The following is a 13684-nucleotide window of genomic DNA, read 5'->3' on the forward strand; positions in this document are numbered from 1 at the left end:
ATCACTTCATGGCAAATAGATAGGGAAACAATGGAAACAGTGATAGACTTCATTTTCTTGGGCTCCAAAATCACTGCAGATGGTGACTGCTGCCATGAAATTAAAAGATGCTTGCTCCTTGGAAGAAAAGCTATGACCAACCTAGACAGCATATTAAAAAGCAGAGACATTACCTTGCTGACAAAGGCCCGTCTAGTCAAGGCTATGGTATTTCCAGTAGTCATGTACGGATGTGAGAGTTGGACTGTGAAGAAAGCTGAGTGCTGAAGAATTGATGCTTTTGAACTGTGGTGTTGGAGAAGACTCTTGAGAGTCCCTTGGACTGACTCTTGAGAGTCCCTTGGACTGCAAGGAGATCAAACCAATCAATCCTACAGGAAATCAGTCCTGAATATTCATTGGAAGGACTGATGCTGAAGCTGAAGCTTCAATATTTTGGCCACCTGATGTGAAGAACTGGCTCATTGGAAAAGACTCCTTTGCTGGGAAAGATTGAAGGCAGGAGAAGGCAACAGACAGATGATGAGATGGTTGGATGGCATCACTGACTTGATGGACATGAGTTTGAGTAAGCTCCTGGAGTTGGTGATGGACAAGGAAGCCTGGTGTGCTGCAGTCCATAAGATTGCAAAGAGTAGGCCATGACTGAACTGAACATATATATAATATACAAATTATATATTGTATATACATATTACTTATTAGTTAGTTAGTCAGTTCAGTAGCTCAGTTGTGTCTGACTCTTTGCCACCCCATGAATCACAGCATGCCAGGCCTCCCTGTCCATCACCAACTCCTGGAGTTCACTCAGACTCACATCCATCGAGTCAGTGATGCCATCCAGCCATCTCATCCTCTGTCGTCCCCTTCTCCACCTGCCCTCAATCCCTCCCAGCATCAGAGTCTTTTCCAATGAGTCAACTCTTCGCATGAGGTGGCCAAAGTACTGGAGTTTCAGCTTTAGCATCATTCCTTCCAAAGAAATCCCAGGGCTCATCTCCTTCAGAACGGACTGGTTGGATCTCCTTGCAGTTCAAGGGACTCTCAAAGAGTCTTCTCCAACACCACAGTTCAAAAGCATCAGTTCTTTGGCGCTCAGCTTTCTTCACAGTCAACTCTCACATCCATACATGACCACAGGAAAAACCATAGCCTTGACTAGACGGACCTTTGTTGGCAAAGTAATGTCTCTGCTTTTGAATATGCTATCTAGGTTGGTCATAACTTTCCTTCCAAGGAGTAAGCGTCTTTTAATTTCATGGCTGCAGTCACCATCTGCAGTGATTTTGGAGCCCAGAAAAATAAAGTCTGACACTGTTTCCACTGTTTCCCCATCTATTTCCCACGAAGTGATGGGACCAGATGCCATGATCTTCGTTTTCTGAATGTTGAGCTTTAAGCCAACTTTTTCACTCTCCTCTTTCACTTTCATCAAGAGGCTCTTTAGTTCCTCTTCACTTTCTGCCATAAGGGTGGTGTCATCTGCATATCTGAGGTTACTGATATTTCTCCCAGCAATCTTGATTCCAGCTTGTGCTTCTTCCAGCCCAGCATTTCTCATGATGTACTCTGCATATAAGTTAAATAAGCAGGGTAACAATATACAGCCTTGACGTACTCCTTTTCCTATTTGGAACCAGTCTGTTGTTCCATGTCCAGTTCTACCTGTTGCTTCCTGACCTGCATATAGGTTTCTCAAGAGGCAGGTCAGGTGGTCTGGTATTCCCATCTCTTTCAGAATTTTCCAAGTTTATTGTGATCCACACAGCAAAGGCTTTGGCATAGTCAATAAAACAGAAATAGATGTTTTTCTGGAATTTTCTTGCTTTTTCCATGATCCAGCGGATGTTGGCCATTTAATCTCTGGTTCCTCTGCCTTTTCTAAAACCAGCTTGAACATCTGGAAGTTCACGGTTCATGTACTGCTGAAGCCTGGCTTGGATAGATAGAGTGCCTGATGAACTATGGGTGGAGGTTCATGACATTGTACAAGAGACAGGGATCAAGACCATCCCCAAGAAAAAGAAGTGCAAAAAAGCAAAACAGCTGTCTGAGGAGGCCTTAACAAATAGCTGAGAAAAGAAGAGAAGTGAAAAGCAAAGGAGAAAAGGAAAGATATAAGCATCTGAATGCAGAGTTCCAAAGAATAGCAAGAAAAGATAAGAAAGCCTTCCTCAGTGATCAATGCAAAGAAATAGAGGACAACAACAGAATGGGAAAGACTAGACATCTCTTCAAGAAAATTAGAGATACCAAGGGAACATTTCATGCAAAATGGGTTCAATAAAGGACAGAAATGGTATGGACCTAACAGAAGCAGAAGATATTAAGAAGAGGTGGCAAGAATACACAGAAGAACTGTACAAAAAAGATCTTCACGACCAAGATAATGATGATGGTGTGATCACTGACCTAGAGCCAGACATCCTGGAATGTGAAGTCAAGTGGGCCTTAGAAAGCATTACTACGAACAAAGCTAGTGGAGGTTTTGGAATTCCAGTGGAGCTATTTCAAATCCTGAAAGATGATGCTGTGAAAGTGCTGCACTCAATATGCCAGAAAATTTGGAAAACTCAGCAGTGGCCACAGGACTGGAAAAGGTCAGTTTTCATTCCAACCCCAAAGAAAGGCAATGCCAAAGAATGCTCAAACTACTGCACGATTGCACTCATCTCGCACGCTAGTAAAGTAATGCTCAAAAAACAACTGGATATTCACATGCAAAAAAAAAAAAAGGACCTAGACAGAGACCTTGCACCCTTTACAATAATTTACTCAAAATGAATCATAAAGTGAATATCTGTGTCCCTCCAAAATTCATACGGTAAAACCTAATACCCAATGAGATAGTATTGGGAGGTGGGGTTTGGGGAGGTGCTTAGGTCATGTAGGTGAAGTCGTCAAGAATAGGATTGATACTTTTGTACAAGAGGCCCTAGAAAGCTCCCTTGCTCCTTTCACCATGTGAAAACACCATAAGAAGGTGTTATTCATGAGGAAATGGGCTCTCCCCAGACACAATTTGCTTGCGCCAAGCTCTTGAACTTTTCAGCTTCCAGAACTGAGAAACAAGTGTTGTTTATAAGTCACCCACTTTATGGTATTTTTATTTTGGCAGCCCTAATGGACTAAGAATTAATTGAAAAACACAAAGTTATTAAACCACAAAGATAATGCAGGAGGAAATCCTAGTAAACTTGAGTCTGGCAATGCCTTTTTAAATACAGCACTAAAATCATGATTCATGAAAGAAAAATTGATAAGTTGGACTTCATTAAAATTAAAAAGCTTTGCTCTGTGAAACACACACCCTACTAACCAAAAGTAGAACATTTCATTGGTAAGCAGAATGGCATAAAATGAAGAAGCAACTGCCTTAGGACTCAGCTTGCTTATATATGCACAGATCCTCATAGACAAGAGTTTAAAGCTATGGGGGCTTGATGGAATTTGGTGGTGCCATTCTCACTGCTCTGATGTGGCTGCAAAACAAATAATGAATGCTATTTTGTCTTTGTCTTTTTTTTTTTTTTTTTTTTGTAGAAGCAAAAATCCTCCTTGGATTTCTTTCAGTTAGTGAAAACATATACTAATGTAGATCAATAAAAGAGAAGTGGCATGCAGCAAAGTTTTAGAAAGCAGGGGAATCCCTGTATTGGGAAGTTTGTACTTCCTATTCAGTTTTTTGAAACGTAAAACTGTTTTGAGAAATAAAAATCTATTAATAATAATTTTTTTAAAAACCCAAGAAGACAAATTGAGACCTATACCATGTTCATGGATTAGAACAGTCAGTAGCAATAAGATGGCAATAATGCCAAAAATTGACCTATAAATTGAACACAATTCCAATTTAAAAACAGTATTATTTTTATAGCAATGGATAAGGCACCAAAACTTATGCAAAAATGCAAAGTACTAGATGATTCAAAAGAATTTTGAAAAAGAAGAAGATTGTAAGACTTGGCAATACATGACTTCAAGACTAACTGTAAAACTAGAGTAATCAAAACAATATTTTGGCTTATAGACAATGACATTAGGGAGAACTGTGTTCAACACCAGAACACAATATCTTTTTACTTTGAACTCAAAGTTGATGCAGATGCAGGGGAGTTCTACCAGAAGTGAAGGAAGGTAGAAGGAGCACCACTACCTACCTTGGGATGTTTTTCTTGCACAGAACTAATAGGAACTGAGAAATAATAATAGAAGTAATAGAGGATTGATGACAAGCTCTCAGTGAACATCTGCAGCTTTGTGCTAGGTCATGAATGTCAACTTCTAACGCTCTAGTAGGATTCTTACTCCTTCTTTCCATCCATATCATTTAATAATCCCCTAAGACCTCCTTGACTCATCGGAAAAGACCCTGATGCTTGGAGGGATTGGGGGCAGGAGGAGAAGGGGACGACAGAGGATGAGATGGCTAGATGGCATCACCGACTCGCTGGACATGAGTCTGAGTGAACTCCAGGAGTTGGTGATGGACAGGGAGGCCTGGCGTGCTGTGATTCATGGGGTCTCAAAGAGTCGGACACGACTGAGCAACTGAACTGAACTGACTGAACACCTCCTTATTCTAAATCATGCCAGTTTCTGAGGAGGAGTCCCAACTCCTCCAAAATCCTTGTTACTTGGTATGCCCTGACACTTCCAACCTCACTGTGAGCATTGGGACATGGAATGAAGCTGGACAGAGGGAAGCAATACACAGAGCATGGGGTGTGATTTTTGAGACCAGCGTTTCAGATTTTGCTTGGTTTTGGTTTCTAATCTTTACAGTGTCTCATCATTAGGTCTCTTTTTCAAACTGAAAATTGAGGAACTTGGACCAAATGCCTAAGAAATCAACCCCAAGGTTCTATGGTTTTATGATTCTATGGATAATTTAAGTGACAAAACCAAATTATAACTACTGTTGAAACTGCACAGACCACACCCCACTATCTTGGTAACCTTCTTAGCACTCCATGTAGAAGCCAGAAACAATTCAAAATTGCTTCTCACCTCTCTTACTTACAATGAAAAGCTGTTCTATGATTATGAAGATTCCATGGTAAAGAATTATCTGTTTTCTCAGTTGGTCATATTTCTTTCAAAAGTATTTAAGAGGTAATTCTTTTAAATGGTGACATTTCAAGGTCAACGTCTTCTGTGCTAATTCATTATTCTTGTATCATTCTTCATATTCTTCACAGACTTTCATTATCTAATTATATCCTCATATTAAAAACAGTAGAGGCGTAGGGCTAACATTTTTTAATCCTTATTTGACACAGTCATACATGAGATTTCTACTAAATGAATTGACCCTGGAACTTGCATTTGGCTATTTAGAATGTACTGTTGTTGAAGGCAAGTATTTTTTTTTTTTTTGGAGGGAGAGGAGTTCTGTTTTATTCACTGATGTTTCCACAGTGGCTAAAACAGTGCCTGACTCACAGCAAATTTAATACACATTTGTAGAAGGAATAAACGAATGAACAAATCTGATTAGTGATCGAACGGGGGTCTACTAATTCTCTAAACCCTCAACCCTTGTTCCTTTAGTACTGAGAGGAGTTATTGTTTGTCGTCATGCTTCCCCCCAATTTTCCTATCCTGGACGCAACTGTCTTGAGGTATGTGGAGGCAAGGCCAGGGAGCTGTCTTCACTGAGGGGTAACCGGAACTCCCACCGTAACAGTGATGGAGAAGGGAAAAGAGAGGCCTCTATGGGGGACGCCTCTTAGAGAGACTAAAGCTGACGCCACCCCCGCTCCTCGCCCCAGCCACTCCGAGTTCACCAAGGATATCAGAAAAGGGTCCAATGGGTCCCTCTGTCCCAAAGGTGCTCGTCTCACTCTGCTTCTGGTGGTGGAGAGGGCAGGGATTCTTTAAAGGGGGCGCCCACAGTCCCAGGCCCGAAGTGGCTGGGGTTTGGCCTGAGCTCTGAGGCTGCCACCCTCGCGGTCCCCGCCGGACGGCGGGCCGACAGCTGCGGAAGGCGGGGCGGCCGCGCTCCCCTCCAGTACATTGTGGCCATGCCCGCGCCAGCCCCGCCTCCGCCACCGCCCGGGGCGCCGTTCAGGCGGGGCTTGTGGGGGGCGAGGGGCGGGGCCTGAGGAGGGCGGGGTGGCCGCGGGGAGCCGGCGGCCAGGGCGGCGCTCAGACTGGGCCGGGAGCTCCGGCTGCGCGGGCTCTCGGCGGCCGCGGCGACAGCATCCTCCACCGCCTCCTCTCTTTCTTTTCTTCCCCTCCGCTTCTTTCTTTTCTTTCTCCTTCTCCTTCTTCTTTTTCTGCCCTGTCCCACCCCCACCCACCCCCCTGCTCCTTCTCCAGAGGACCTTAGGTCCTCAAGTCCCTGAGCGGTGGCAGCGGCGACTGCGGGTGCATCATTTCCGCGCCCAGGTAAGAGAGCCGTTCCCCACCTCTGATTCAGTATAAACGTGCCTCTCCCTTCTCCTGCCTCGCCCACCGCGTGGAGGGAGGAGAAGGAGCCCAGGGAAGGAACGGGGATGGGAAGGGATTTGTCTCATCCCGTGTCTTGGGAGCAGGCACAGGTTGGTGGAGCTGTCTCCCACCTGGCGGCAGCTTCAGGCCCGGCCTCTCTCGGTGTAACTACTACGCAGCAGGGGACCAGGGCTGTACCTGGGCTCTGGATTTGGAGAAGGGTGTGTGACCTTGGTAGGTACCACTTTGAAGCGCCCGGGAACTTACATCGGGTTAGGATACTTGTCTTTAAAGCTAATATTAGCTGAGCTGGGGAAAGATAGAGAATGAATTATACTGGGGTAAAAGAGAATTTCGAAGTAGAGGTTTTTTTGTTTAGGTTTTCTTTTGTTTTTGGTCCATCGAACTGCAGAGAACTGCACACTGACGGATGAGTAAGTTAAAGAAACCTTGTCAATTCGAAATCATTTTCCCTGTAATTGTCCCAGACACAGCTGGAAGAGAAAGATTGACGAATGTTTATAGTTTTAGGAAAATGAAAAATTAATGTCTGGTCTCGATGGAGGGCGGGATACGAAAAATGAATCTGGATGAGCTTGAACGTCTACATAGTCTTTCTTTTTAAGAGATGGGAGTGGGAGGCAGCATCTACAGTCCACCAGTTCTTTTCTTTTTCTTCTTAAAAGGCGTTTTGGGGGCTGCAGTGTAGGGTGTCTTCCTTCCCCAACTTTGTCTTTTGTTTAAGGATGAAAATTTAAAGAAAGAGTGTTTGATAGGAGCCAGGAGTGGGGATGTGTGTTTGGGTGTGTGTAGGGAGGAGGGGATAGTAAAATGGATGGGGTCAGAAAAAAACATCCTTGAAAACTGGAAATGGATGTTATACTGCCTGGCATCAGGGTTTGGGGATTTTGTCAGAAAATTAAAAAGCTTTCATTAGCTACAAGCCCGTTTGTAACAGTTGCTGGGTGCCATCAGCTGGAAGCCCTTAGCATAATGATTCCAGGACATAGACCCTTTATTACTGACTCAGTGTGAAGGGTTTTTGTTTAAAAGCATGCACAGGCGTATGGTGGTACAAACCACAAACACACACACATAAACACATTCGCAAGTATAATATATACCTAATTTTGCAAAAGAGGGTAGTACTTAAAAGACGAGTCTTAAAATATTTATTCTTGAAGATTTGGGGATTATGGTGTGAATCAAATTTGTACTGCAGACCAAATAAATATATGTTGTTGGGTGGTATGTAAGTTTGGATGTGAGGCAAAGGGATTAATGAATATCGGTAAGGTATTAAATGTCAAAAATATGATTTATTTTGAAATGATTGGTCTGGGAGAGGAAATGACTGCTAACTGAAATTGAGGTTTGCAGCCGCAGTGAGGCGATGGAGAACAAAGCCTTTTATGTGAGCCATGTTATGCAAAATGCCCCATGCTTGAGCAGCAGGTACCAGCCCCAGTATAACACATGGCTCTGTAACCCTGTCATTTCACTGTGGGCAATTATAATTTTTTTTTGGCAATGAAAATAGATTAAATAAATAAAAACTCTTTAAAATGCCCAAGAGGAAGATTATAGCCTTTCACTTGAATGTGACACAAAACACCCATTTAGCTGGTCAATTGCTACGTATTTTGGTAGAAATCTTTATGACTCTGTAAAAATATCATGGGCGTTTCAATCACCCCCTCTTCATGCACAGAAACATTTCCTTCCCAAGAAAAGGCGAAATGCATTTTTCTCTTTCAATAAAAAGTATTGTTATGTGTGTGTATTTTAAGGTTGATTTCCAGATAAATTTATCTGAATATCATAGCTTTATATCTGGAATCCACAATTTGCATTGAGCAGAGCTATTGTGCCATTAGGATCAGTGGTACGTGCTGTTTGCCTGTACTTTATTTAATTTCAATTTTTAGTATTTCATAATATGCTACAGTATTATTTAATTTCCTAAAGGTTTTTTTTCCCCATAAGCAGAAAATTGCTTAACATACATCTGTAGATCTGAGCAATTAAAAATTGAGCTTCTTTTAAAAATTTTTTTTATACATGAATGTCCATTTTCTCTGTTTTTCTCCTTTTCCCTCACCTCCATCAAATAACCTGTTTATCGTGACTCTATCTATGCTCTTTTAAGCTTCTAGTTCTGTCTAGATTGTCAGGAGCAGAGCCAGCTTTCTCAGGAATTTTGAATTTGGGATTTGTTCATTCTCTGTAGCAACTCTCCTAGGATGACGTGTTTACAGCACCTTCTCAGGGAGGAGAAGGAGAAAGAATGTGCTGACAGAGCCTGACCCGGTGAAACTGGCACAGCCATTACCTCATCCTAGTAGCTACTTCAAACTCATTGAGAGAGCAAGCACCCTCTCAGTGGAAACCAAACACCAGCAGCACACCCTCGTAACGCAGAAGCCTTTCGCTTCCCACAGCAGCCTCTACTCTGTTGCTCTGCTAAGGTTAAAGGGATATTTCCTCTTTTACGTATTTCTTTTCAAGGATCTTGAACTTGGTCATAAATATGCTGCCAGAAATGAAACTTGGCACAGCATCCCCTAAACCTGAAAGAACAATTTCATTCCTTTACCACTTTTGGCTTAAAATCAATTTGCAGATTTTCTAAACACATCAGAAGGGAAAAGGAAGAAGCATGCTTATTGGCATATATTTGCATGTTTTCTTATGATACACATTTTTTGGTAAAATTTTACTAGCGTCTAGATAGCAGACTGGATTGCTATGCCTTTGAAAAATGGGGTTGTGCTCTTGGACTTTAAAATGCAATAGTTATAATGTTTGCTTAGATGCACATGACCGTATGTACATCCTTAAAATATTCATTGATGTCCCCATAAGATTGAGCGTATGAAACCAACTTGGAGATTTTAGTATTCAAGTTGATCGCTTTGGTTAATGAATTCCTTTCACTGCTTAATTTCCTCTTGACAGATTAAGATAAAGAATCTAAAATAACAGTTACAGTGGATAATAACACTACCCCCAGAACAATGTCATATTCCTTAATCCTAAAAGCAGTCATTTAGGTAAGTTATTAGTAATGCATTAGTGAATGTTACTAAAGATAATATTCTGAAACAATTATAAACTCTTATGTCTCTGGTATATCAGGTAACGATGCTATTAAGCTCTTTGAGTCATGTCTGATTCTCTCAGATATGTCTGTTCTTTTGTACTTCAGTTCTTTTTACGCCTTTCTTAATTTGATCTACTTAATCTAAACCTTCTTAAGTGTGAGCAGTATTTTGATCATTTCACTGATTTTTTTTTTCCTCTCCTTTCATTCTGTTCTTTGTAATCTCCTGTTTGAATGTTAGTCTTCTCCAGGCATTTTGTTTTCAATACTGTTACTCTTATTACAAACAGCCTTTACTCTTCATTTAGGAGAGCATTTATTCCAACTTATTTATTTGTTTTGTTAGTTCATTTCAGTCGCTCAGTCGTGTCTGACTCTTTGAGAGCCCATGGACCGCAGCACACCAGGCTTCCCTGTCGATCACCAACTCTTGGAGCTTGCTCAAACTCATGTCCATTGAGTCGGTGATGCTATCCAACCATCTCATCTTCTGTTGTCCCCTTCTCCTCCTGTCTTCAATCATTCCCAGCAACAGGGTCTTTTCCAGTGAATCAGTTCTTCGAGTCAGATGGCCAAAGTATTGGAGTTTCAGCCTCAGCATCAGTTATGTATTTTGTTATGTGTCTATTATATTTCTACTGGATGCAGAATATCTTCCTGGGGACTAAGTGTAGAGACACAAAAAGTACTACAGGGCTCCTGGCTTTAAGAAATCTTCAAATACAGTTAGAGGGATTTGTTACTTTTGTAATGGGGAATAACTAAAAAAAATAACATTTAAATGGGCAGTTATTGTATTTCAGATATGGGACACAAGGGGCTGCACATGGGGACAGTAGTGTCCCAAACCTCAAAGACAACTTTTTGTGTATCAGTATCAGATCAGATCAGATCAGTCGCTCAGTCATGTCCGACTCTGCGACCCCATGAATCGCAGCACGCCAGGCCTCCCTGTCCATCACCAACTCCTGGAGTTCACTGAGACCACGTCCATCGAGTCAGTGATGCCATCCAGCCATGTCATCCTCTGTCGTCCCCTTCTCCTCCTGCCCCCAATCCCTCCTAGCATCAGAGTCTTTTCCAATGAGTCAACTCTTCGCATGAGGTGGCCAAAGTACTGGAGTTTCAGCTTTAGCATCATTCCTTCCAAAGAAATCCCAGGGCTCATCTCCTTCAGAATGGACTGGTTGGATCTCCTTGCAGTCCAAGGGACTCTCGAGAGTCTTCTCCAACACCACAGTTCAAAAGCATCAATTCTTCGGTGCTCAGCTTTCTTCACAGTCCAACTCTCACATCCACACATGACCACAGGAAAAACTATATCCTTGACCAGACGAACCTTTGTTGGCAAAGTAATGTCTCTGCTTTTCAATAGGCTATCTAGGTTGGTCATAACTTTCCTTCCAAGAAGTAAGCGTCTTTTAATTTCATGGCTGCAGTCACCATCTGTAGTGATTTTGGACTCACACGCTAGTAAAGTGTATCAGTATGTAAATGTCCTAATGTAGACCCTGTATACCTAACCTCCTTTTTTCATATATGTATTCTCTCTATATAATTATATATAGAAGGAGAAGGAAATGGCAACCTGCTTCAGTATTCTTGCCTGGGAAATCCAATGGACAGAGAATCCTGGGGGGCTACAATCCACTGGGTTGCAAGAGTCAGACATGACTTACCCACTAAACAACAACATATACAATTGTATAAATATTTGTATATATATAAACTGGGGCTTCCCTGGTGGCTCAGTGTTAAAGAATCCGCCTGCCCAATGCAGGAAACATAGGTTCGATCCCTGGGTTGGGAAGATCCCCTGGAGAAGGAAATGGCAACCCACTCCAGTATTCTTGCCTGGAGAATTCCATGGACAGAGGAGCCTGTTATGTTAATAGGCCTTTTAGAGAAAATAATTAAGCTTCTAAGATCACACAGCTGGACTTCTTTCTTGCTTTCTTTTTTTTCTTCCTTTCCTCTTTACCCATTTTCCTTCCTTCCTTTCTTCTTTTCTTCCTTTGCTCTTTGCTTTCAATTTGTATTGGCCAAAAAACAAAACAAAACAAAACACCAATTTTTAGAAAATAGAACCTACCATTTTTATTGTAATGTATTTTCCATTATATCTATATTTCTCATTTAACATACAGTTTTATGCCAACTTCTTCTCAGGGCTTCATCACTGTCTCGGTCCTTCCTTTGATCTTGACTTATATATACTCTGGCCTTGAACAAACTTTTCCTTGTATACCAGCCTTTGATCCTGCTTCCTTTCTCTGGAAAGCGTTTCTGAATCAGGAAGAAAAGTTACTGCCTTGCGTCTTCCCATTATTTGTACCCAAGCTGACCCAGATTCCCTTATCTTATAGACAGTTGCTTATCCTAGCTGTGTTCTTACCAGCCTTCTTCAAATGACTTGAAAAAGGTAAAAGTGGGGTAGCTGTACAACCTACTGCTTTCAAATGAAAATTTTGATTAGCTCACTGTATTTTGTTATTTTATTCACCTGACATCAAGTAAAATGGAAACTGACTAGTAAAGTCATCTGGGCTTTCCTGGTGTCTCAGAATTTGCCTGCCAGTACATGAGATGTGGATTTGATCCCTGAGTTAAGAAGAACCCCAGGAGGAGGAAATGGCAACCCACTCCAGTACTCTTGCCTGGGAGATCCCATGGACAGAGGAGCCTGGTGGGCTACAGTCCATGGGTCGCAAAGAGTCAGACACGACTTAGCGATAGAGCATGCACACACAGTAAAGCCATTATCTGTCAGGCAGTCCACTGTCTTCATTTTATGCTAGCTAACTATATTGATGTTCCCTTAAGTTGAACTGAATTCATTTAATTTTAAATAAAATATCCCTAGTTACATTGCTGTGTACAGCATTATCATTAGCCATCTTGAATCCATCTCTCAGTGATCATAAAATATAGTGCTTGAATGTCCATTAGTATATTTCATTGCTTAACTATCCAGTTCTCCTATATTTAAAGCAAACTTGTAAGTAAATATACAAACTTGCTCTTTTAATTTGAGATAGAATATTCATACTGATACGAACCTTTTATATTGCATTAAAGTATTAATGGGTTTATTGTTGCCCATGCTGTATTGTTTTAACAGTTGCAACAACACTGTATTATCTTGCTAATGGACAACAGTGAAATTATATAATAAAATGGTATGAGAAAATGTTTCCTAGTTTTATTGACTAGGAAGCATCACAATTAAATAATTCTCAGCTTTGAAATTGTATTACTTTATTTGAGTATTGTGCCTCTCAAAGTTGTAATTTAGTCTTTCCCTTCAACTGTGTTTTTGAACAAAACAGTATTTTAAACAATAAGCTGCCTGTTTTTCTGGCGTTTATGAGACCACATTCCTTTGGCCCACTTTGAAAACAAAGAACCAAAAAAAAGTTTTTAGGATCAGTAGTGCATTCTTTTTATGTTAGTGTCATCTAGTATAGCTAGGAAAAGATCTGATTCTGTAATTTACTACACATACTTATTATATCATTTGAATGAAGATTGCAATCTGTTGCGTACAAATCTTTGCTATATGGAGTCATAATACCTGTAACAACCTATTAGTCCACGAAATTTGTTCACTTTGTGTTTTCCAAAGTGCTATCATAGTGATATTTGTGTTTGTGTATGTAATAATCACAGGATTGTTGTTGTTCAGTTACTAAGTCATGTCCAACTCTTTGCAACCATGGACTACAGCATGCCAGGCTTCCCTGTCCTTCACTATCTCCTGGAGTTTGCTCAAACTCATGTCTACTGAGTTGGTGATGCCATCCAACCATCCCATCCTCTGTCGCCCCCTTCTCCTCTGCTCTCAATCTTTCCTAGCACCAGGGTCTTTTCCAATGAGTTGGCTGTTCTCATCAGGTAGCCAAAGTATTGGAGCTTCAGCTTCAGCATCAGTCCTTCCAATGACTATTCAGGACTGTTTTCCTTTAGGACTAACTGATTTGATCTCCTTGCAAACCAAGGGACGCTCAAGAGTCTTCTCCAGCAGCACAGTTTAAAAGCATCAGCCTTCTTTATGGTCCAACTTTGACATTTGTATATGACTACTGGAAAAACCATAGCTTTGACTATATGGACCTCTGTCATGAAAGTGATATCTCTGCTTTTTAA

At 41.3% G+C, this 13684-nt stretch overlaps 1 protein-coding gene across 1 annotated transcript in view; it reads left to right on the forward strand.

Moving 5' to 3' along the window:
• The first annotated feature begins 5580 nt into the window (after nucleotides 1-5580).
• The window catches only part of LOC129647315 (uncharacterized), a 148285-nt gene continuing 140181 nt past the window's right edge, over nucleotides 5581-13684 (forward strand). Inside the window, exons 1-3 of the mRNA XM_055574456.1 lie at nucleotides 5581-5624; nucleotides 5940-6393; nucleotides 6540-6669. Of these exons, the coding sequence (XP_055430431.1) occupies nucleotides 5581-5624; nucleotides 5940-6393; nucleotides 6540-6669 (628 nt within the window). The remainder of the gene's footprint in view (nucleotides 5625-5939; nucleotides 6394-6539; nucleotides 6670-13684) is intronic.

This window comes from Bubalus kerabau, chromosome 3, assembly GCF_029407905.1.
Source record: "Bubalus kerabau isolate K-KA32 ecotype Philippines breed swamp buffalo chromosome 3, PCC_UOA_SB_1v2, whole genome shotgun sequence".
NCBI classification, from domain to species: domain Eukaryota; kingdom Metazoa; phylum Chordata; class Mammalia; order Artiodactyla; family Bovidae; genus Bubalus; species Bubalus kerabau.